At 41.7% G+C, this 25,587-nt stretch overlaps 2 protein-coding genes across 7 annotated transcripts in view; one reads left to right on the plus strand and one right to left on the minus strand.

The window, feature by feature from the left end:
• The window catches only part of FBXO11 (F-box protein 11), a 130,069-nt gene extending 125,863 nt beyond the window's left edge, over positions 1 to 4,206 (plus strand). For all 5 annotated transcript variants that reach the window (XM_077485612.1, XM_077485610.1, XM_077485608.1 and 2 more), the window contains 2 exons: positions 2,373 to 2,471; positions 2,550 to 4,206. In XM_077485612.1, coding sequence (XP_077341738.1) covers positions 2,373 to 2,471; positions 2,550 to 2,679 — 229 coding nt within the window. In that variant the 3' untranslated portion in view covers positions 2,680 to 4,206. The remainder of the gene's footprint in view (positions 1 to 2,372; positions 2,472 to 2,549) is intronic.
• MSH6 (mutS homolog 6) overlaps positions 3,912 to 25,587 on the minus strand; it is a 127,178-nt gene continuing 105,502 nt past the window's right edge. For both annotated transcript variants that reach the window (XM_077485607.1, XM_077485606.1), the window contains 9 exons: positions 24,215 to 24,414; positions 19,284 to 19,447; positions 15,027 to 17,562; positions 11,025 to 11,296; positions 10,750 to 10,867; positions 7,972 to 8,061; positions 7,606 to 7,760; positions 7,327 to 7,526; positions 3,912 to 4,091 (listed from right to left, as the gene is read on the minus strand). In XM_077485607.1, the coding sequence (XP_077341733.1) occupies positions 4,019 to 4,091; positions 7,327 to 7,526; positions 7,606 to 7,760; positions 7,972 to 8,061; positions 10,750 to 10,867; positions 11,025 to 11,296; positions 15,027 to 17,562; positions 19,284 to 19,447; positions 24,215 to 24,374 (3,768 nt within the window). In that variant the 5' untranslated portion in view covers positions 24,375 to 24,414 and the 3' untranslated portion in view covers positions 3,912 to 4,018. The remainder of the gene's footprint in view (positions 4,092 to 7,326; positions 7,527 to 7,605; positions 7,761 to 7,971; positions 8,062 to 10,749; positions 10,868 to 11,024; positions 11,297 to 15,026; positions 17,563 to 19,283; positions 19,448 to 24,214; positions 24,415 to 25,587) is intronic.

Here is a 25,587-nt window from a genome sequence, read left to right on the forward strand (position 1 = left end):
CTCGCTCATACAAGGAAGCAGACACATTCTGACAGGAATAACCAATGAACTACCACAGCACTGTAGTAGTTCATTGAAATCTACCATTGAAAGCCGACAGCTGCAAAGGCTGCCGTACCTTGTAGTTTTCTATTCACAGGGCACTGTGAATGAGTGACAGGGCGCTCCACCACGTTTTTTTTCCAAAATTGTGACAGCTAGTGAGGAGGAAGAAGATCCCCACTGGTTGTCAGATCGGGGTGTGGGTGATGGGTCCGGGTCCGTTCATAACATGTTACACTTACATGTTTGCAAACTAGGCAAGCTCAGGATTACTACTCCCACCACTACAGGCATGCCATTTTTTTTTTTTGCTTGTGTCATAAGAGGATGGATGTTGCTGTTTTTAACTTATTTGTGCTAGAACCTTTTGTTCGTGTTTTTTTTTTTTTTTTTTTTTTTTTCCTTCAACTGAATCTTCCCTATATGGCTGCTACATCTGGGTCTTAGATTGCAGCTGTCCAATTTGGGCATTCTAAGCCTGGCTTTTGGAATGCTGTGCTCAGACCGCACTGGACTGGATGTTGCAGCGATGATTTTGAAGTGACTGGCTGGCACTGGGGCACCATGTAAGGCACTTTCCAGGCCCATTTTCTGGTTAAAAAAAAGTAGCTGCAGAGCACTTTTAAGTCCAGGGCCTCTGGCATTGCCACAGTGCTTGCCCTGTGTCTGAGGACTTGCTGGCCAAGCACCAGGAGCTACCTCATTTGCATAGATTGTCGGGCTGTTTAATTCCCCCGGTTACCTTATTTGCACCTTGAGGTTCAGCCATTATTTTTTAACTTGCTTTAACCACTTGACCCTCCCCCCCCCCCCCCCAGGCCAATTATGACAATTTTCATACATGAATAATATCCTTCGTGATAGCATGGGCAGTGACAGGTAATCAGAGATCTGGGCTCTATCGGACCCCAGATTTTTCCCTCTGCCCTCCAGTGCAGCCAGTCAAGCACAGATTGGATGGTTCCCTGGTCGGTAACTGGCAGTAAACATAGAACCGAAACGAGAGATGAAATTCATCTTGCCTCCTGTTTCTTAAATTTAAACGCACACTGAGCAGCAACAGTTCTGGGCTTCTCATTGGGTTGGTAGAGCCCGGTAAATGTGGGAGTTAAACTGTTTGCACCCTGTAAAAGGAGCTATAGAGCAGCTTGGATCACTTCTACAAGAAAGCCTATCATTGCTGGAAAATTTTGGTACCGAGATCATGGCTGCAGCCAGGATCCTGGTACAGCTACTTCAACCCAAGGATGTACAGGTATGTCCTAAAGGTTCAAGTGGTTAAGAGGCCAGGCTGTCCAAACCAAATAGCAGATAGAGGGTTGAAACAAACCATTAAACACTGACAGGTGTGCTTACAATGCGTACTGCTTATACAGGGTTAGTTGGAGTTCAGCTCCAATTTGTTAGATGGACTAGCAGGTTTAGACTAACTTTACTAACACTCCCCTCTTCCTAAACCAGAGGTGTCCAACCTGCGGCCCCAAAAAAAAAAAATCGTAAACTTTTGTTTTCTACATTTTTTGTAAAAATGCTTTATACATAACTAACGCATGGCCAAAGAAAAAAAAAGTTGGGTAATTCCATAGGTCTGGTGAGCCTGTTTTTTTTTTTTTTGTAGTGTACATGAAAGGATACCCACTGTCCTGAGGGGGTGGCAGCACACATTTGCACTATACCGATAACCCTAGAGCAGCTTGCTCAAGTGCAGGTGGTTATTTGGAAGCCCCATACACACTATTAGATTTTTTGCAGATTTACCAAAACCATATAGTACAAGGGCCTGTCTGATTGCATACAAATTGAAACGCTTAAGATTTACCAAAACCGTATAATATGAGGGCAAAACTTAAGACAATAATTTGCAGAAAATCTAATGGCGTGTATGCGGTCTTAGGCATGGGTGTGTCCTACCTGTTGCCCTCCAGCTGTTGCAAAACTACAAGTCCCATGATGCCTCTGGGAGTCATTTTTGCAACTGTCAGCCTTGCCATGCCTCATGGGAGTTTAGTTCTGTAACAGCTGGAGGCCCACCAGGTTGGGCACTTATGCTAGGTTTAGAGCTCAGGAAACCTAAGGCCTGATTCACACCTATGCATTTAGTGCATTTTGCAGATTTGCGCTACAGCCCATTTAACATGGGACACGTTCTGTAGAGTAAATCTGCAAAATGCACTAAAAATGCTATAGGTGTGAATCAGGCCTAATAGAGAACGTCTGCTCTAAAGGAACCACATTAGGTGTTTAGAATAGTTTTTGCTGCGATTTTTAGCTGCAGTGACACTGAATTGGCAAGTCTGTGAACATTACTGACTGACCTTTTGTTTCATTAGATGTCACACCTGCAACACAACAGACCGCAATGCCATCTGTGTGAACTGCATTAAGAAATGTCACCAAGGACATGATGTAGAGTTTATTAGGCATGATAGGTAAGTGAAAAGAACCTCCACTTTTATTTGGTGTAAATTCTTTGGATTCTTTCTAACACTGTCCTTTTCCTTTTGCAGGTTCTTCTGTGATTGTGGTGCCGGAACACTGTCTAATCCTTGTACATTAGCTGGAGAACCCACTCATGACACAGATACATTATATGACTCTGCTCCACCTATAGAATCTAATACATTGCAACACAACTGAACTTATTTACAAAAAGGGGAAGTCCTGCCATTCTAACTGTTATAAACTTTTTTTTTTTGTTTGGGAAGAAAAATTAAAACAAAACATTGCCCAATTCTGGAAGACTGATGTTGATACGCGCATACTCCACTTGCCAAAAAAAGGAAGTAGAAGAGGCAATATGTTGACTCAGGATGTAAAGGAAGAACTGGGCATTTTGTTTTTCTTTTTTATTTTAGCATTACTCAAAAGACTTTTGGAAGGACAGAAGTGAAGAAAAAAAATAAAAAATAAGCTACTGTTTTGTACAGACGCTGCCCTCTGCTGGTGTTCCTATAAGCAGCAGCTTAGCGGCAGCCACCTTTGCAGTAGTTCTATCCTGTAGACAGGCAGCATTTGTTGTTGCTGCTGAACACACACGGACATGGGTACCAATTGCTTTTTGTAACATGGTAAAATGTGAGCTAGCACTTCTGCATTTCTTTTTGATTTCTTTTTTTTTTAACACGTATTCAGAATGAGATATTTTAATGCTTTAATCTCATGTAGTTTTTTTTTTTTTCCCCATTTCAAGCACAGTTTATTGTACTTGAACGTGTCCTGTTTTGTTAGCCCACCATAGCATTGCTGTAAAACTGTACTCATGTCCCAGTATCTATGTTCTTTCTATGAAAGAGGAAAAACACTAATCTTAATCCAGCAATTTTTCTGGTATCCTTTTGGAAAAGTTAGAATGTTGTCTCCTTTCCTCTCGTACCCTCCCCGTGACAGTCTTCATTTACATATTGCCCCGGACGAGGACAGTTGCGTGAGGAGACGCTGAAGCTGCGAGTGTGTATGCTTCCATCACTCCCCTTATCCAATGGGGCGGGTGTTGACTTTGGTTTAAAAGTTTACTGTAGTCTCCTCAGATTGCACCGGTTTGTTACTGTTCATTTTTTGTTTGAACAGCCTGGAACTTGTATACTGCTGGAAATTGTGAGATTTCCTGCTCTTTATGAAGCTGAGACTAGCATATATAGAGTTTCATAGCTTTTTTTTTTTTTCCTTTTTAAATTTTTATTTTTTTGATTTCTCCCCCATTTATATGTATTGGTGACAGTGGGTAATCAAACAGCCTGAAAGTGTATGCATGTACCATAACATCTAGACTTAATATATTGTGGAGTATTCAATAACCATTATGTAGAGGGTAGGTATGAAATAAAAGGGGTTTAATTTCCTAGGAAAGAAAAAAAAAAATGGAAATATGGTCATTTTTAAAAAATAAAGTTTATTAGATCATAATGTGTGAAAACCAGCCTTGTGAATAAACACCAAAAAACACTGTTGTATTTTATTTTTTGCTTTTTAAACATGTTTAAAGCATTTCCAGTAGTTTGTTGATCGCTTGCAAATCCGAAGTATGTTCATCCAGCAACGTGTTCAACTGCCTGTACAGAAAGAAGAAAACAATTGTATTAACAAAAGATGAAATGGTTCTGTTTTGTGAGGGTTATGTTTTTAAGACTTCCTTTAAATAAAATTGTTTTTGATCTTTCTTGAAAATGTTAGTTGCCTGGCTGTCTTTTGATCTCTTTGAAATGTGTTAAGCTGCCTGATTGCCATAATTAACCAATTACTCAGTATGGAGATGAGTGCTAGCTGCACTTTTTTTTTTCTGGGTCTGAAGAGATGGCTAGGCAATTAGTATTTTCAGGTCAGCATTCCTTAGGCTCGGTTCACACAGGGGGCGATGCGAGGCGACACGACTTGCCGCGCAGCGACTTGCAAATGACTTCTGTATAGAAGTCAATGCAAGTCGCCCAAAAGTAGTACAGGAACCTTTTTTTCTAAGTCTGAGCGACTCGAGTCGCTCCTCTTAGAACGGTTCTGTAGTACAGAATGGGGGTGACTTGTCAGGTCGCGTCGCCTCGCGTTGCTCCCTGTGTGAACCGAGCCTTAACATGTAGTTTTTATTAGAAGCTAAAGTCCTGTTCTACACTCTTGTATTGAATTTTTTTTTTTTTTTTTAACTAAAGCCATGTAGATGAGGGGCTACTCTGACCATCTTCACCAAAGCAAACAGTGCACCCCCTACCATTAAAAAAAAAAAAAAACGCTAACTCAAGTGGGACATGTCATAACCTTAAGGGTAAAACATTGGGTAATCAGTTTTACTTTAGGGGATGGATACTTTCTATACCATTTTCAATTGCACAGTACATTCATTGATGCTTGGATTTATTCTCAAATACAGGTCCATCCATGCCCATTCTGTTATAACCAGCCCTATATAATTAAGCCACATTCAACCATTCTGACTTGTTGCTGTGCAATTTATGTGCCCACTGCGATGAATAAAATAACTTTTCACCATATCTACATGAAACTCCTAAAAAAAAAAAAAAAAAAAAGTGTGTTTTGATTCATTATTCTGCATCTCACTTGTGTGAAAAACTATTTTAAGATGCTACAAAGCTCATAGGGACATCCTCTGGTGGATATCAGTTTTAGCCTTATTCAGGACTAACTTGTTAATATGAAATCAAGAAAAGGTTTCGCAGAAATGTAGATACAAGCTGGAAAAATAACTACTGTAGTGATTCACGGTGATCACTTTTTCTTTACTGACCTTTCCCAGTTCAATGGCCAACTATAAAAAAAAAAAAAGCTTTGCAATGCTGTCAATCCTGAATGATCTTATTTATACATACTGGTTTAACCCACGCTGTAGATTTACTGCTACAATGCATGACAGCTACATAGCAGTTTTATATATCACACCTGTTATGCATTTCCACAGGATTGGGAGGGGGAGGCAACCACCCATGTTGTAATTCAACACAGCACATTTCACTCACTGGGTCCTGGGCTCTGAGCATCCAACCACAGCTTTATGAATGTAGACTTAGCTGTGTTCAGGGGAGGGAACTAGATCACCAGTACACACATGCTTAAAAGTGGAAGTAAACCCATCGGTTTAAAAAAAAAGTTATGCAGGGAATGCCAACATTGGCTGTGCTCTCAGCCAAGCTATCAAACCATCCAATGGCTGGTGTCTAACAAATCACATGTTGCAGCACCATAGCAGTTGAAGATTAAACCAAGGCAAATATGGCAGCTTCCTTGGCTGAAACCGATAGGGGAGTTTACTTCCACTTTAACAGAGGAGGAAGGTGTTGCGTGAATATTAGCACTTATCCCTGTAATAATGCCACTGGCAGCCAGTCCCCATTATAAGTTGCTAATAGAAACTGGAATTTTTATTTTGAGGGGTAAAATGTACAGAATAGTTTGTAGACATTAACTTTTCACACAACTCAATAGATGGTTAATGGATTTTTTTTTTTTTTACCAAAAGCATGCATTTTGGCCAAAAGTTTTTTTTTTTTTTTTTTAAATAGCATTTGTTTAACCACTTAAGGATTGCCTCATGCCGATGTACAACGGCAGAATGGCGCGGCTGGGAATAATCACGTAGATGTATGTGATTCTTTAAGTCCCCAGCTGTGGGTCAGGAGCACGGCGGCGCGCGCTCTGTGACCGTGGGACCAGCGGACCCATCGCCGCTGGTGTCCCACGATCAGGTCACAGTGCTGAAGAACGAGGAGACTTCTGTGTAAACAAACCTCTCCCTGTGTGGCTGTCACAATATTCTCTTGCCCTTTATAGGGAAGGACAATCAGTGAAGTAACATGCCACACTGCCCCCCTAGTGGTTAACTCCTTCAGTGTCATTTACACAGGAATCCATGCATTTTGATTTCTGTATATCTGACAATGGTCCCAAAAATGTCCGATGTGTGTCATAAGGTCGCAGTCACAATAAAAAAAAAAAAAAGCGCTGATCACCACCATTACTAGTAAAAAAAAAAAATTTTACAAAAAATGCTGTAAAACTATCCCCTATTTTGTAAACGCTATAAGTTTTGTGCAAACCAATCAATCATTAATTGAGATTTTTTACCAAAAATATGTAGAATACTACGTATCCGCCTAAACTGAGGAAAAAAAAAAAAAACATTTTTTGGGGAAATTTATTATAGCAAAAAGTAAAAAAATATTGCATTTTTATTCAAAATTGATGCTCTATTTTTGTTTATAGCGCAAAAAATAAACCGCAGAGGTGATCAAATACCACCAAAAGAAAGCTCTATGTGGGGAAAAAAAAAAGACGCTAATTTTGTGTGGGAGCCACATTGCACAACCGCGCAATTGTCAGTTAAAGCAACCGCTGTGCCGAATCGCAAAAAGGGGCCTGGTCCTTTGGCTGCAAATTGGTCCGGGGCTTAAGTGGTTAAAGCAGAAAGTAAATTTTTTTTTTTTTTCAAAATTGTCAGTTATTTTACATAAACCCAGAGATGATTAAATACCACCAGAAGAAGCTCCATTTGTGTGAAAAAAATAAAATGTAAATTTGGGTACAGCATTACATGACCGTACAATTTTCACATAAAGTAGTGCCAAATAGAAAAATAGAGGACCAAGTACTGCACAGCCTGCAGTTGTGGCATTTTTACTTATTAGAGCACATTTAGCAGTGGTACTGCCTAAAAAAAAAAAAAGCAACAGCACATTTTATTTTTGCTGCAGCATCTGTATATCCCTGACCGGCTGTATGTCTGTTTAGATTGGTGGTAAAAACACTCTGTTCTTGTAAACAATCCCTTCAACATTACCAACCTACCTGAATATCTTCACAGACAGCATGATGCTTTCAAACTCCCTCGCTTTCTGGTGACCACTCTGAATGATATCATCTGGTATGTGAGCCAGTCTTGCTGCATTGAATCCATAGCTTTTTGGACATGCCCCCTGGATAAACTTGTATAGGAAAGTAATAGTCTCCTGGCTGGGATCCTCGCACTCATTTTCAACCATACAGGCCTAAACAAGAACAAAAATATAAAATAGTATAAGATACATGGAGAGGTTCTCCCCCGTTTTAGCTGCAGATTTCACTCACCATATGACCAAGGCGTACGGCGGGTGTGTGGGAGTAATCCTCCACCAATGAGTGGTAGTGTGTGGAAAACAATGTGCGGCATCGGATCTGTTCAGAGAGTTCTTTTACGACAGCACTAGCTATAGCTGTTCCATCAAATGTAGCCGTGCCACGACCTGCAAATTATAATATATTCTCTTATACGGGATCTCTGCTCTCCACTTGGAAAGAGGTCAAAAGAAACAATATTCAAGTCCACCCTTTTGACCATGTTTCACCTATATTCATGGTGAAACATGGGCAGAGTTCGCAAGAGCATCAGGTATGGTGCAGCAAATTACTAGAACATTTCCATACCACGAGGGGGAGATGCCAACAATTACCTACCAAGTTCATCCAGAAGCACAAGGGAATGTTCTGTTGCATGCTGAAGTATACTGGAGGTTTCACTCAACTCCACAAAAAACGTGCTTTCACCTTGGGAGGGGAAAAGTGATCAAAAGCATTATCCAAAAAAGTTAAGTTTCTACCCTCCAAAAAAAATAAAATAAAAAAAAAAACACACAAGGGGTTGGGGGGTGGGTCAGAGAAGAGTTTTAAACACAGAAGAGGAAACCATTATGAAAAGGGAAGCAGGCTGTGCCAGATAAGATTCAAAAGAAAATGTACTAGAAAGCCTGGGGCTATGCCAGCTATTAACTGATACAGAGAGATCAGAACTGCTCGTCATCAGCATCACAATGATTTCAATGATTGCTGCAAATTAAATAATAATTTTTTTTTTTTTTTATTTTGTTTTTACTCTCTCAGCAGCAGAAATATTTAGGTCGCCCATGAAGCCTAAATCGGGCCTAGTCACGATTAAAAAAAAAAAAAAAAAAAAAAAAAAAAAGGGGCCATTGCCCTGATTTTTTTTTTTTTTTTTTTTTAACCATACTCAATTTTCAGTCCTTATGCTGCCAACATTAAATAGTTAAGTAAATATAATATAATATACTATCCTGTTTGAGGCTGCGTTCGCACTGATGCGAATTGGATGTGCATTTCTCTGCCTCCAATTTGCATGACAGGAGAGTGACCGGCTCTCAATGGAGCTGGTTCACATACTTACAGGCAGCCGCACTCCAAATTATAGAGTCCTGTGCGTTTCCTGGTCCATTTCAGGTGCGAATTCAGCCAAAAATTCAGATCGGATTCGCACCTGAAACAGTGGACACCGGACCCGCTGCTGTGAGTCGAGACTGCAGCTAGTGTGAAAGGGATTTCTCAACAAAATTAAGCATGGAGAAATTGGTTAGTTGCTTTGTACATTAAAAATGAATGACAGCATTTTCAGTTTATGGTGCTCAGATGCAGGTAAATAACTTCATTTTTGAACTGCAAGGGGCGCTGGTTAGCGCTCTCATAGTCCATTGGGCTTCCTGTCATTAACCAGTTCGCGACTGGCGCACGCCGATGTAGGTCGGCAGAATGGCACGGGCAGGCATATTGACGTACAGGTACGTCCAATCTTTAATTCCGCCCTGCCATCGCTCGTGTGCTGGTCGGGACCCCCATGAGTCCGGTCACGGGTCCCGCGGACTCCATCACCGCAGGCATACCCGCGATCGTCTCACAGGGAGGCTGAACGGAGAGATGCCGTTGTAAACAGCATCTCCCCGTTCTGCCTAGCAACTAGTGATGCTGATCTCTGCTCCATGTGATTGGAGCAGAGATCAGTGTTCACTAAATGAAAGCCCAGCCCCCAACAGTTAGTAACACACCCCTAGGAACACTTAAAGAGGAAGTAAACCCTGATGAGTTTACTTCCTCTTTCATTCCCTGCAAAGGTAAAGCATAATGGACTACCATGTATCACATAGTAGCCCATTATGTGTCACTTACCTGACACAGGAGCCAGCGATGTCACCGCCGTCCCCTGTAGTCCAGCGCATCCATCTTCTCGGTGGGTCTCGCTGCCCCGCCGCTGTCATTCGGCGAAGCCGCTATGACGTCACTCATGCGCATAGGAGCCGCCACGCGCGGCATATTCACCGTTGACGGTGCCACGCTCAGTGCGCCTGTCTTTTGGCAAATATCTCCTAAACCGTGTAGGTTTAGGAGATATTTCTTGGACCTACAGGTAAGCCTTAATCTAGGCTTACTTGTAGGTCAAAGTGTGTTGTAAGGGTTTACAACCACTTTAACCCCTACACTGCCACCCCCTGGTTAACCCCTTCACTGCCAGTGTAATTTACAAAATAGGGAATAGTTTTATGGCATTTTTGATTGCTGTGTAAACGTTATAACTTTTGCGAAAACCAAATCGCTTATTGCGATTTTTTTTTACCAAAAATATGTAGAAGAATATGTATCGGCCTAAACTGGGGGGGGGGGGGAATGTTTTTTTTATATATTTTTGGGGGATATTATAACAAAAAGTAAAAAATGCGTTTTTTTCAAAATTGTCGTTCTACTTTCGTTTATAGCGCAAAAAATAAAAACCGCAGGGGTGATCAAATACCACCAAAAGAAAGCTCTATTTGTGGGGGGAAAAAAAAAAAAAAAAAAAAAACAGGACGTCAATTTTGTTTGGGAGCCACGTCGCATGACCGCGCAATTGTCAGTTAAAGTGACAGTGCTGAATCGCAAAGAGTGGTCTGGTCTTTGGCCAGCAAAATGGTCCGGGGCTGAAGTGGTTAAGTAATGGCTTGCCCGCATCAGAGGTACAAGCAGACAGCCAACGTCGCTGACAGTCTGCAGGAGCCCAACACTGCACCCACGATCTGATCACAGTGCTTTCCAGGCTCTTAAGGAGAAAAAAAAATAAAGATAAAAAAGCACTTTTTTTAACTGCAAATTTTTTTTTATAGTGCATTTATTTACTTTTTAAAGATGAACTTATTTCTACCTCAAATTAAAAGTCAGCCTTAGCCACAGCCTATGTCTATCCTCCCACATTTGCAGGGATCTAGTCTACACTGTTCAGACATGGCCTCCACCTCAGTTTACCCACACAGCATGCACTTCTAATGGGATTTGACAGTAGTGGTATCCTATATATCTTTAGATAAAATTATATTTATATAATATATTGTGGGTTATTTCATAAATGGAGCCCAGCTGAAGCATTATTGGTAAAAATGTGGCAGTCAAAGAAGCTGTAATGTGGGTAGAAGGCTTTACCTGACATAATTCTGTCTGATGCTCCCAGTCTTGTAAAGACTCTGTCCACTGGAGTCAGTTTACAAACCTCAGCGGGTACATAACAGCCCAGCTGTGCCATAACCACCAGGAGACCGGCCTAGAGGGCAAAAATAATCACAAATCAATATTTACACACTCCATCTGTTCCAAAGCTTGGAAACATATCTATTATCCCATTTATGTTTTCTTGTAGTATTATTACACAAGATTTGATTTTAGTAGCAATCCTCTGTGTATTAATGTGTCTTGCTTACTTGTCTGAGCAGAGTGGATTTCCCACCCATGTTTGGACCCGTCACAAGTACACAGCTGGCGCCATTATTGTCCTCATCACAGTCCTCTTCCTTGCAGCCAATCACAACATCATTTGGAATAAAGTCATCTCCAAAAAAGGTTTTTGTAATACAAGGGTGACGGGACCCTCTAAGCTCCAAATAAGGCGGCGTGTCATCAGGTAAAGCTATAACAGGCCTACAAACTGGTCCATCTCCGCCACGGCTGTACTGAGCAAAACACATGAGGACATCTGCAAGAAGAACATGTAAAGGATAAGCCTAATGCAAATATCTACAAAATGTCTTAATTTGTACTAAGTTTTCTTTTTTTTTTTAACCTCCTCGTTCCATTGCTTCTCAGGCTTCCTCCTAAGGCTAGGCTCACACTAATGCCTTGCAGAAAATGCCGCAATCCGTGTGCGTTTCCCACACTGCATTCAAAAATGACACTGCCCTTGTGATCTGCAGCGGGTGCAAGTGCAATTTTAATGACGCCCCAAATGCATATTACTGGATCGAGATCGGGCCCAGGTAACAGGGGAGCGGCACACTGGAGGTTTTTCTTACATTCAAGCATAGAATACATAAAAAGGTAAAAAACCTTTGGCCTTTAAAACAACTTTAGGCATGCTGGCAGAACTGGCTCCATACCTACTGAGGCAGTCCTGATGATTGGAAGTCATGCCTATAAGGGGTGGAGTCACATGTCAATGACATCACACTTTAGGGAGCCTGTTGCAGAGAGGCGAGAGATCTGTATATGTGAATGGATTGCACATACTGGAGAGCATTGTGTTATTGCTGATCTATTGTAATGTTTTTGTGAACATTTTTATTTTAAATAGATGTTATGCATGAGCTGAATGTGGTATGAGCTGAAGAGTGTTAGAGCAGCAAGAGATCTGTTTTCATCAGTAACATCAGCCCAGTTGGGGCAATAAGTGCTGTTTGACCTCAGTTTATCATTTGAGGTCAAATGCAGAGGTGAGCAGATTGAAGTTCTCACTGGGTGGGTGGAGTGCATGTTTATTTTTTATATGGTGTATAAGTGGTTGTAAACCCTTACAACACACTTTGGACCTACAGGTAAGCCTAGATTAAGGCTTACCTGTAGGTCCAAGAAATATCTACTAAACCTATACGGTTTAGGAGATATTTTCCCGAAGACAGGCACCACTATGCAGGCGCACGGAGCGCGGCATTTTCAACGATGGAGCTGCCGCGCGTGTCGGCTCCCGTGCGCATGCTCGGGAGTGACGTCATCGCCGAATGACAGCGGCGGAGCTGCGAGACCCCACTGAGAAGATGGATGCGCTGGACTACAGGGGACAGCAGTGACTTCGCTGGCTCCTGTGTCAGGTAAGTGACACATAATGGACTACTATGCAATGCATAGTAGTCCATTATGCTTTGCCTTTACAGGGAATGAAAGAGGAAGTAAACTCATCAGGGTCCTCTGCACGATTTTTTCATTTGTTGGCAGACACGCTTAGTTTTTTTGGATTTATGGACATTCATTTGTTGCACGAATGGTTATGAAAATGATATGGTTATATTTTATCATATACCAACAAATCTGCAGCAACTGCGTGATGCCATGTCACTATAGACAAAAATCTGAGGAATGTTTCCAACACCTTGTTGTATCTATGCCATGAAGAACGAAGGCAGTTCTGAAGGCAAAAGGGGGTCCAACCCGGTACTAGCAAGGTGAACCTAATAAGGTGACCAGTGAGTGTATATATTTATATATGGTTAGTGTATATCTACACTAAATATGTTTTTACTTTATGTGCAGATTAGATGGGGTGAAATCACCTATTGGCAGTTAGTTTGTAACCCCTTCCCACCACCATCTCCCAGCCCTTTTAGATGTTCTAAATGGCAAGAGGCCAATCACAGCAGTCACATGATCGGAAACCCCTCGATCGCTAATGCACACCATGAGCTTTCCGGTACCCGCCAGTTACTGTGTCGGGAGTGTGCACCGAGAACAGTAATGTGTTTACTTGGCACGACAGGCAGAAGTTACATAATGTGTGAGGTTGTGAATAGACACAAGTCCAACACGTGTGTGATTATATGTCAGTATTACATTGTATATTGTGGTCGTTCAGGTGCTTATCTAATAGTTTTTTGAAACCATCAATGCTCCCCCCGCTGAGACCACCATCTGTGGAAGGGAATGCCACATCCTTGCCGCTCTTAAGCCCCATACACACCATTAGATTTTTTCCTTCAGATTTACCAAAACCATGTAGTGGAAGGGCCTGCCTGATTGCATACACATTGAAACGCCTAAGGTTTGACCTCATATTATATGGTTTTGGTAAATGTGGAGAAAAATAAAATAAAAATCTGCAGAAAATCTGGTGTGTGTATGGGGCTTTACAGTAAAGAATCCTCTACGTAGTTTAAGGTTAAACCTCTTTTCTTCCAATTTTAATGAGTGGCCACGTGTCTTGTTAAACTCCCTTCCGCAAAAAAAGTTTTATCCCTATTGTGGGGTCACCAGTACAGTATTTGTTAGGGTTGTCCCGATACCACTGTGAGATCAAGTACCAATGCTTATTTTCAAGTACTCACCGATATTTTTTTTTAATCTCATGCGACAGTGGCACATGTGGCAATTTGTTTATTTCTCAATGCTTTCTTTTATTTATTTTTTATTATCTATTGCAATTTTTTTTCAGCCCTGTTGGGGAGCTTTGGTGAGATAACAGGGGTCTTAACAGACCCCTGACATCTCCCCTTTGAGACAGGGAAAGGGACTAGGGCTACAGATTCCCAGTCCCTTTCTCAGCAGCCTGCACTGAAAATGAATGGAGAGAAGACAGAGACTCTTCTCCATTCATAAACAAACATTGTCAACACAGTTGACAATGTTTCAGTTATGTGAATGGACAGTCAGTACGGACTGTCCATTCAGAAAAGGATTTACCGACGCCTACCTACGCTCTCCATCCTGACAGATCGAGGGGGAGGAGGAGCAGCATGGAGGGGGACAGGAGGAGGATACGGGGACAGTCAGCGGTGATCGTGCGGGAGAGTTACAAGCACCGATCACTGCTGATTTCACTCTCAGTAAAGTAGCTGAAAGCTGCCGGGGGGGGAGAATAAGAGAAACGGGCCAGCTGTCAGACTTTGAAATCTTTACAGGGTGATCAGTGCTTGTAACTCTCCCACTGCCCAGGTATCGGGGCATTTGTAGAGTAGAGTGGGAGAATTATCGTTTTGTCTCTGGAGTTGATCCCCTTTTAATGCATGCCAACATTCTGTTTGCTTTGTTAGCAGCAGCTTGGCATTGCATGTCATAGCGGACTCCATCTACTAGGACCCCCAGGTCCTTTTCCATCCTAGAATTGGCCAAGGTGACTTTGCAGACTGAATTTTTGGTTTATGGTCTACATCCTGTATACAGCACTGTGTTCTGGCAGTAGGACTGAACTTGCTGTCCCACTCCTAAAGCAACATAGGAGTTGGGCTGAGTGCTGCCCAGCCATTCACAGGGAGCTTTGTATATTTTGTGAATAAATACAAAGCTTCCTCTGATTGGCTGAGGGGGGAGATCATGACATCCTCTACCCACCTCATCCAGAGGAATTTTTGTATTCATTCATAAAAAATACAAAGCTCCCTGTGAATGGCTGAGCAACACTAGATTCAATGTTGTCCTGGAAGCGGGTCAGGAAGTCCCTGTCCTATTGCAGGAATACAGCGCTGTATATAGCTGAAGCTTTATACAGTTTAAACAGCACTCAACTGCTGAATCCACTCGCAAAGGCAATAGTTTGTTTGAAATTGACTTGGTTCAAACTTTTGCAAGTTCAGTAAATCTGAAGATCAGCTTTAAAAATAAATTCAGCCACCTTTATCTGGGGGACCCGATTTTGAATCCCGATGTTCACAGGAAGCAGCCTCTGCTTATGTTTTTTTCTTCACGATAAGCACAATTTGACTTTTGAGAAGCAATAAACTCACCGAGCACAGCAAAGCATTCCACGGCTGTCTGCCACTCTTTGCAGTTTTTATCAAAGTTGTAAAACAACCTCCTCATGCAATCTTTAAGTGCTGCGTCCCTGCGCTCTTCTGCATTGACCAGCTCACCAAAAAGCTTCTCAATGGTCTTTGTCCAGTAACGTTTGTAGCCCTTCTTTGTGGATTTGAGCTCGTACTCCTCTGGCAGATTGCGCTCCGTTACACTCTCTGGCATTTCCATTTGGTAGCGATTCTTCGCCGTTCCCCAATACACTATATTTTTACAACCAAGCCTCTTGCGTTGTTTCTCCAGATAGTCTGTAAGATTCTGCTCGGCAGTCTTGATATCTCTCAGTGCTTCGTCATAGTCAGGGTCAAAGCCAGCTTTAGGGGTAATCACCCCTGTTTTTTTAGCCTTCTCGTGATCAAATGAAGTGTCCCACCTCTTCAGTTCAGACGATAAGTCTGGGAATCGACCTTTAGGATGTTTATCTTTAAGAGCCACAACCTGCTTGAGGATATTGGACTTAAAATCATCAACAGCATCATCCATAACCTTGATGACTTCACGCATCACCTTAAAACCTTCCAGAGCAGAAAGGAAATCTGCAATCTTCTTTTTGCTGTATGTAGTCTCCTCGTACATCACCGCTCTGCTGTCCGGGTGGTTTTGGCTTTTCAGTGGTGAGCCAATACTGTGAATTTTGCTCAGAAGTCTCTCCAGATCTGGAAGTTTTTTCAGAAGCTCTCCCACTTCAGTCACTTTTTCTGGGATAGCCATGAGATCTTCCAGTGCATCTAGACGATCGTTAATTGAAAAAGGATTGCACAGGGGTGCACAAAGCCACTGTTTTAAGAGGCGTTTTCCAAAAGGAGTGAAGCACGTGTCTAGTTTTTCCAGTAGTGTACCTTCAGTAGACCCATTGGTCCCATTCTGTAAGATTTCTAGATTGGTTAGTGTTACCCCATCAAGCACCATTCGCTGACTGGTTTTAGCAAAGAAACTGGTTGAGCTTTGGGCCTTTTCAATGTCAACGTCAACCGGAATATATTCTTCAAAGTTGCCCATTGAAAGCAACTCCTGATCAATGAGACATTTTTTCATGTAAAAAATGCATGCCCCCATAGCAGAAAGAGCCAGCTCACTCTTTTCTCCAGGGGTAAGGGCCAGCGAGTCACTGTCTGAAGTCATGTTCTTAATAACCGGGGGTAAAGTGCCATCATGGTCACCTTTGCCTTCTTTCACAAAGTAGCCTTCCTCAGCCAGGGTCTTTAGTGTTTTTGTGGCATCCCAAAACTGAGTGGTAGCTTGCAAACCCTCTTGAATTGCAGTGGACAAACAGCTTTTAAGAACCCTCTTTGTGTCAGATGAAGGGTTGCCTTTTTCGAACAGTATCTGAACTGGAGGAAAGTGGGCTACTAGAGTTCTGAACCTTGAACAATGGCGATCGTCATAAAACTGACCAGTGTGAAATTTCCCCACCGAGGTGTCCACAAAGCACACACCATATACTCTCTGATGCCCAGAGGAATCATCTGGTTTTTCCTTAAAGCTCAAAAGATATTTACTATGGCTTTCCGAGGGGCTTCCATCAAGAACACTGTAGGTCTGGGTGCCCTTTGTAATAATTCTACATATTTCCCTCCGTACCACCCGATCAAATTTGGTTGGATGAGACATTGACTTGCAACGTGCTTCCATCATCTCTGGGGTTTCTGTCTGCTCTATCCTGGCTACTTTGTATCCCTTCTGTACCAGAACATCAGAGAATCGCCCAAAAGCAATCTCTGGAAAACCTGAGTGAGCCCAAGTTCCCTTCATGAAGGTCAGGCCCAATTCATTGACGCCAATAACCGCATCCATGTGGTACAGTTCATAGAACTTCCCAACCTTGTAGAATATGACCGTGTCAAAGATCTGAGATTTGAGCTGCCACCATTTCTTCACTCCTGGAGTGCATTTATTGAGAAAGTCATCTGGAACATACAGTGTTGTTGGGTCATAATTTTCATCGCTCTGCTTTTTGCGATTGCCATCTTTTCTCCGGCCATCCTGTAGCCACTCAAACTTCTCATGTTCCCAAACAGTAACCCCTCCAGCAGCACCGGTGGTCGACTGAGACTCAAAAGATTCTGGGGCAGAGAAGGACGACAGCTTTAGTTTGGCTTCTGCAGATACATTGCTTGTTCTCTTTGGAGTTTCTGAAATCTCATTTTGCAGACTCTTTTTAGAAGCTGGAGTCTTGGAAGTACCACCACCACCTCGCTTGCGTTTCACAGGAACCTTTACTGGACTGTCTTCCTCCACTTCGCTCTCTGAAGAGATTGCCCCCTCATCTACACCACTGCTGGCCTCATCACTGCTCCCAGCATCCTTTTCATCCGGCTTGAACTCAACATCAGAGGACTCATCTTCGCTGTCAGACGCAATAATTATTCTTCTCCTCTTGGCCTTCCCATTACTCTTACTTTGCCGAGCTGGACGGTTTGATTTTCTTTCTGGTTCTTCTTCATCGCTTACTGGAGAACTTTCCTCGACCTGGTGAAAATTGTAACGTCACACCATTATAATGTGCCTCCAATGAAAACCTCAAACAAATATTTCTGTACAAAGTAGTTGTTACTTTAACCACTTGTCTACCGGGCACCTTCACCCCCTTCCTGCCAAGGCCAATTGTCAGCTTTCAGCACTGTCACACTTTGGGTACAGTGCTGCATGACTATGCATTTGTCAAACTAAATTCATCTTTTTTTAGACTGTTTTTGGTTGCATTTATTTTTGTTTAGCAAAAAAAGACCAAAAACATTGGGGGGGAAAACAAAAATAAAAATCACAACTTTGTTATAAAACAAAGTAATTTTTCTACCTTCACAGATGTGCGCTCATGGGCACCGACAGGCAGCATTTGTGAGCACTTTTGGGGCTGCATTTATAATCGGGACACTGAAGATCGGCCACCCGATTATTAGTGTAGATGTTCCCTGTGTGGATTTGCCGGTTATCGGGTCTCCTCATGCACTGTTAGTGCAAGGAGAGGATTGCCGATAACTGGCAAATCCTGTTTACACTGTTATGGGACACAGCTGGTCACATGGTAACGAGCACGCTGCAATTGGCTCTTAACTCCGATCATCTGTGTCCTAAGGACACAGCGATCACAGATCCATGCTTATGCATGTCGCAGGAGGGACGCAGGCTGCAAGGTCATGGGAGGACATCAATAGACGTCCTCCCAGCAAAGTGAGCCTGCAGCTGTATCCTTCTTTCGGCTATACCACGGGTGGCGAAGGGATTATGCTTAACCACGTTAACCTTAGCCCTAGTTCACACCAGTGCAACTTGCACCTCAGATTTATTTGCTACTTCATTTAACAGAAAATTATGCAAGTTGCAATGATTTCAGAAACAAAACAAAAAATAAAATAAAAAAACAAAAATAAAAAAAATGTGCATACTAGCCCATGAATCAAAAGGGTCTGCGTTACCGTAAGAGTTGGTAGTGCTCAGAAGAGGCACACATTTGTTAGTTCTAATAAAGCCTCATGAATGCAGATAAACAATAACAATAATTCAATTTTTGTGCAGTTTCTCAGATAGTATGGCTGAATTTGCATTGCATTCAGACCAAACTTTCACAGGCCCCTTTTTTGGTCCGCACCAGAATCGGATCGCATGGGTGTTCACACTCACAAAAAAAAAAAAAAAAAAAAACTTTTATTCCTATTAGAAGGAATGTAAACATCCCTTGCAATAGGAATAGTGCAAGGCGGGTCCTCTTTACAGAGAGATGTGGAGTCTGCAAGCCTGAGATTAATAATAAAAAAAAACCCACACACCATGATCTCAGCCTTTCCAGTTGAATATACAGCGGTTTACAAATGCCGGGTCTAATGTGACGTCATAACATAGCGCCCGGCCTCCGAAGGTCATAGAGACTGCCATGGACCATCTGGCGGCTCCCATCAAAATCCAGGATGTCATATGATGTACACTAGGTTGGAAGTGGTTAAAGTGGAACTTTTCCCATATCTCACATCAGCATGGATATCTGCACGCCGATAATCTGAATATAGGTTTCTGCTGGCTACATTCATAATACATATTTGTATTTAACAGCAGCTACAAACCCCTTCTGTCAAACAAAATTTTGTAGTGTTTAACCAAATAAAAAAGCGGCACACTTCTATGCAACAGTTGGTGGGAGGAAATACACATCTTGATAATTTTTGTCTTGTCAGGTTTTTTTTTTTTTTTTTTACCTCCATTTCCTCCTCAGTATCAGAAGGTTCTGTGCAAACAGCCAGTGCCAGCCTCTTGTCCTTTTCGGTTTTCAGTGCATCATCTGCCATTTTCATTGCTTTAGTTATTTCAGGCCTGGTACTGAAAAACATGCCCCCTTTTTGGGCTTCTGCAGCAGAGGAACCTAAAAAGTACAAATAAATAGGAAATTTAAAAAAAGAAAATGATCCACATATACACACACAAAGATTTTAACTAAACTTTGGAAAGGCTTGGCATGGTTTTTACAGTCTGCTCTTTCAGTCCACTGGCAATAAGTAAACTGTTTATGTGCAAAGATATCGATTTATGTCACCTCCTGAATGGCATGAGGTGGGGGGGGGGGGGGTTGCCAGTTAATATTGCACATACAGCTACGGCGATTCACACAGCAGTGCCAACAGAGCTGGTCGGCAAGCAGCTAACCTGTTGCCAGCATAACTAATGTGTGACGGCAAAAGGGTGGGCTTCAACTCCCACACAGGCACCTTTGGTCTGCCAAGGTTTTTGAGAACGCACTCACTGAGTGATGTGTCAATGACCAGGGTGGCTTTGATTTAAATCGCCTCGATTTAACCACTTCGGCCACGGAAGATTTGGCTACTCAATGATCAGCCCATTTGAGATACGGCACTGCATTGCTTTAAGTGACAATCGCCCAGTTGTGACAAGCTGTACCCAAACAAAAATTTATGTCCTTTCCCCCCCCCCCCCACAAAAAAAAAAAAAAAAAAAAAAAAAAAAAAAAAAAAAAAAAAAAACACACACACAACACAATATTTTGTATACAACAAAAGGGAGGAAAGAAATGGGACTTGAGGCAAGTCACTGAATGCATACCTTATTCGATTCATTTATAAAATAATTAACAAATCACATTATAGAGGGTGTCAATCTGAAATACAGGACACAATATAATGTAGTACATTTGCATAAATATGTAATAGTTATACAGAGCAAGATAAGACGTAAGCATTATAGTTACGAGAGAACACTCATCCATTCATAAAAGTTCAATGAACATAATCTATTTTTCATGGTGAGCCAAAATTGTCTAAGCATCAGTTCGATGTAACTCATGGCTCATGCCAATCATCAGGAGTAAAATGCTCTGAAATTAAATCAGCGATATCTATAAGTATAGGATATCCTTTAAAAACGGAGAACAATCTCTCAAAAAAAAAAAAAAAAAAAAAAAAAAAAAAAAAAAAAAAAAAAAAAAAGGTGTGTAACTTACAGTACGGCCAAATGGTGACGGCGTAACGCCCAACCTTAAATCCAGGGAAAGAAGAGGGACAAGGATGATCATCTCCCCCCCGGGGCTGAGGTGAGGTGTCCCATCCAGACCAGAGACAACAGCCAGGTGAAGACCATGTGAATTACTTCAACACATTCATTTCACATGGTTTCATTTTCCTTCCCTTGCAGAGCAGTGTGGACTGTTAAATATACACCAGATTCACATGGACGTGACATGGTCTTCACCTGGCTGTTGTCTCTGGTCTGGATGGGACTCCTCACCTCAGGCCCGGGGGAGATGATCATCCTTGTCCCTCTTCTTCCCTTGGATTTAAAGGGTGGGCGTCACCATTTGGCCGTACTGTAAAGCCCCATACACGCTATCAGTTTTTCCTTCAGATTTACCAAAACCATATAATATGAGGTCAAACCTTAGAAGTTTCAATTTGTATTGAATCAGGCAGGCCCTTCCACTACATGGTTTTGGTAAACCTGAAGGAAAAACTCAGCAGAAAAACCGATAGTGTGTATGGGGCTTAAGTCACACACCTTTATTTTGAGAGATTGTTCTCCGTTTAAAGGATATCCTATACTTGAACTGATTTAATTTCAGAGCATTTTACTGCATGAGCCATGAAACCTGCGTCGAATTACATCGAACTGATGCTTAGACAATTTTGGCTCACGATGAAAAATCAATTATGTTCATTGAACTTTTATGAATGGATGAGTGTCCTTTTGTAACTATAGTGCTTATTAAGTTTTATATTGCTCTGTATAACTATTACATTATATTGTGTCCTGTATTTCAGATTGACACCCTCTATAAATGCGATTTAATAATTTTATAAACTAATTGAATAAAGGTATGCATTCAGTGACTTGCCTCATACAAAGTCCCATTTCTTTCCTCCTTTTGTTGTATACATATCAGGGATGGAGGCTTGTCATTGTTACAATTAGACCCCTTTCACACCGAGGGCGTTTTGAAGGCTCTATAGTGTTAGAAATAGCGCCTGCAATCCGCCCTAAAACTTCTGCACCATTGTCTCCAGTGTGAAAGCCCTTGGGCTTTCACACTGGAGCGGTGCGCTGGCAGGACGTTCGGAAAAGTCCTGCCAGCAGCTTCTTTGGAGCGGTGTGTTTACCGCTCTCCATTGAAATCAATGGGGCAGAGCTGTATTACTGCTGGCAGAATCCCGCTATTGCGGGCGGGTTTAACCCTTTCTCGCCCGCTAGCGGGGGCGGCTGAAATGCGCTGCAAATCCGACAGTAAGACGCAGCTAAAAATAGCAGCGTTTTACTGCCGATGCTATGAGCACGGCAGTGTGAAAGCCCTCTTAGGTTGAAGACGAGGGAGGTGGCAGCAGCAGTTGACTGGATGTCCGCTAACAGGCGCTGCCATGATGGATCTGAAATGACAGGTGCCCTTTAAAAATTGAAGGACTCCTTCTTGCAGGTAGTTAGAATCTTTAACTTCATTTTTACTGCTTGCCCTTCCGCCTCACACTTACAGCCTAGTACAGATGCATTTTTCTTCAAACAATCACACAGTCTGTAGTGTACATAGATTTTCAAAACAATGGGATAAAAGAATATTCCTCAACTTTGTTTCATCTCGTGATTACTTTGAAATGTGTGAATGCATCAATGCAGTGCGTGTTCTCTGTTAGTATTCATTGAATGAGTTTACCAAAAATTTAAAATTTTGCAGAATATACAGCCTCATGCTACAGAACTAAGCTCCATTTCATGCTTAATAGAAAACTAGATTTTTTACTCCAAAAGCATAAAAACATTTTTAAATATTATATACATACATACCCTTGCATAGCTAGAGAACCAACATGGATTGTTGCGGTACCAGAGAGGGATTTTATACACAAGTTAAGAATACACTTTAACAAAAATTTACACATAGAAAACATGAAAAAAACATCTATAATAGTTACAAAAAATATCAGATGGTTTACGCGTTTCACTTAACCACTTAAGGACCGCCTCATGTAAATACACGTCGTTTTTTTGAAGAGGGATATCTCGGTAACAGCAGCAACTGCTGCCACAACCGAGATAACCCTCTTTACAGGAGGCGGCCCTGTGTACGATAACGGTGGTCTCTGCGGTGGGTTCACCGCAAGATCACCGTTATCTGTGGCAGAAGTTGCCACCCCCCTTCGCCGGAGCTGTCGGTAGCAGCGGAGGCGATCGGGTCCTTTCTTCTGCTGGGTATAGAGACGAGACAGGGTAAGATGGCCCCCACCCATCTCTATACCATAGGAGGGCGGAAGCGACGTCAAAACGTCACTTCCGCCCACACCTCTTAAAAAGGTATAGTCCGAATATGAGATCTGAGGACTTTTTGACCCCAGATCTCATATTTAAGAGGACCTGTCATGTTTTCTATTACAAGGGATGTTTACATTCCTTGTAATAGGAATAAAAGTGATCCATGTATTTTTTTTTTAAAGTGTAAAAATAAATAAAATCAAGTAAAATAAATAAGAAAAAATAAAAATAAATAAAATTTAACCCCCCCCCCATCCCGACGAGCTCGCACACAGAAGCGAACGCATATGTGAGTAGCTCCCGCATATGAAAACGGCAGTCAAACCACACATATGAGGTATTACCCCGATCGGTAGAGCGAGATCAATAATTCTAGCCCTAGACCTCCTCTGTAACATAAAACATGCAACCTGTAGAATTTTTTAAATGCCGCTTATGGAGATTTTTGAGGGTAAAAGTTTGACGCCATTCCATGAGCGGCGCAATTTTGAAGCGTGACATGTGGGGTATCAATTTACTCGGCGTAACATTATCTTTCACAATAATAAAAAAATAAAAAATAAAACACCTTGGGCTAATTTTACTGGTGTCTTTTTTCTTTTTTATTCAAAAAAGGTGAATTTTTCTCAAAAAAGTACGCTCGTAAGACCGCTGAGCAAATACGGTGTGAAAAAAAAGTGTTGCAATGACCGCCATTTTATTCTCTAGGGCGTTAGAAAAAAAAAATATATAATGTTTGGGGGCTCTAAGTAATTTTCTAGCAAAAAAAAAAAAAAGTTTTAAACATGTAAATGCCAAATCTGAAAAAAGAGGCCCGGTCCTTAAGTGGTTAATAACTTCTTCAGAATCGGTTAAGTGAAACTCGTCGACCATCTCTGATATTTTCAGTAACTATTGTATTGAACCTTACAATGAGTCGGATGTTTTTATTGTGTGTTTTCTATGTGTAAATTTTGTTACAATAAATGTATTCTTTATTAACTTGTGTATAAAATCCCTCTCTGGTACCGCAATAATCCATCATGTTGGCCCTCTATGCAAAGTTGGATGAGGTACCCTCATAGCCGTAATGTTCTTTAATCTATATTTTATCCACCCTGTCAATGACACATCTAGATCCCAACAATCAGTAGCTGGCAGGACCAGCTCCCCATCAAGTGACCACTATGCAAGCCAGTCACATTGGTCATATGATTGTGGATCCTCCCCACCCCCTGGGCGCTCAGAACTTTTCAAAGTGACACTGAAATGCTGGATAGGGATTAACATGCTCTTCTCACACCACTGTCCTCTGGTCTGCTCATTGACCAAGTCCAGCATAACTGGTTTACACATAAAAAAAGTGCTTATAAATAAAACTTCAACATTTAAAGAGCTTACTTACCTGAATAATTCTTCACATATTTTATGCCTATCCATCCTCTAGTTGGTGGGTCATCAAAGAACTGCACGTGAACATGAAGAGACTTGCCCTTTCCTCTGAAATGTGTGTCTTCGTTGGGGTGGTTGTAAACTAATGACGGCCACCAGGGGTGACCTGGCATCTTGGCCCAAACAAGGTCACCAGGTGAGAAATCGCAAACACTGCAGACAGAAAAATACATTTCTTATATTAATAATATCCCAGGAAGTGTCCAACGTTTTACAGCAGAACTTCAAGCATAGAAGAGAGAGAACATAAGCTAAATACAGTTAGCTAATCACTAAGGTGGTTGTAAACCCTTACATATACCCAGTGAAGGGACAATCCTTAGGCAATATACAGAGATTAAACAAATCTCCTATATAAAAGTTGTACCTGTGTATCTGCAGTCTCCTCTTCAGGCAAAGTCCTGAATTTACTAAGCTTGTCTATATTAAAAAAAAAAAAAAAAAAAAAAAGGGGGGGGGGGATGGGGGCAGAGCTGAAGTAACATTCTGCAGAGCTCAGTGAGAAGAGCTACTGAAAGCTGATTGGAGGGAAGGTACACCCCCCCCCCCCCTTCACACAGCAACAGAGCTGAGGTTGTCAGTCAGCTGGAGCTCCCTCCTGTATCACCATTTTTCTCTTGGTGTCAGGAAATCTTGTCAGAAGCGATTCATGCTAAAAGAAGCAGCAGACAAAAAAGTGACACTTAGTGCTCTTAACTGAGACAAGTACACACTATAGAGGGATATGTTTTGTTCATATTTCATGTCTGAGGTTTACAACCACTTTAAACTAGTTGCATTAACCACTTAAGCCCCGGACCATTTTGCTGACCAAAGACCAGAGCACTTTTTGAGATTCGGCACTGTGTCACTTTAACGGACAATTGCACGCTCATGCGACATGGTTCCCAAACAAAAATGGATGTCTCCCCCCCCCCAACAAATAGCTTTCTTTTGGTGGTATTTGATCATCCACGCGGTTTTTATCTTTTGCGCTATAAACAAAAGAGCGACAATTTTGAAAAAAAAATAAAAAATTTTTACACTTTGCTATAATAAATATCCCCCAAAAATATATTTAAAAAGATTTGATAAAAATGCCATAAAACTATCCCCTATTTTGTAAACGCTATAACTTTTGCACAGGGCATTGCATCCATGTAATCTGTCAGCGGACACAGCCGTCAACTGATCAGTGCACCGGCCCGCTGCCAGCATCATGTGATCGATGACAGCAGATCACGTCAATTGTAAACAATGGATGACTTTCTTTCATGCCATCCATTGTATACAACTGTGCTGTTAGCTGCGATTGGTCAGTGATCACATGGTAGAGGCCAATCACAA

The sequence above is a fragment of the Lithobates pipiens genome, unplaced genomic scaffold, assembly GCF_037356315.1.
Source record: "Lithobates pipiens isolate NorthernLeopardFrog02 unplaced genomic scaffold, aLitPip1_a1.2 Scaffold_18, whole genome shotgun sequence".
NCBI classification, from domain to species: domain Eukaryota; kingdom Metazoa; phylum Chordata; class Amphibia; order Anura; family Ranidae; genus Lithobates; species Lithobates pipiens.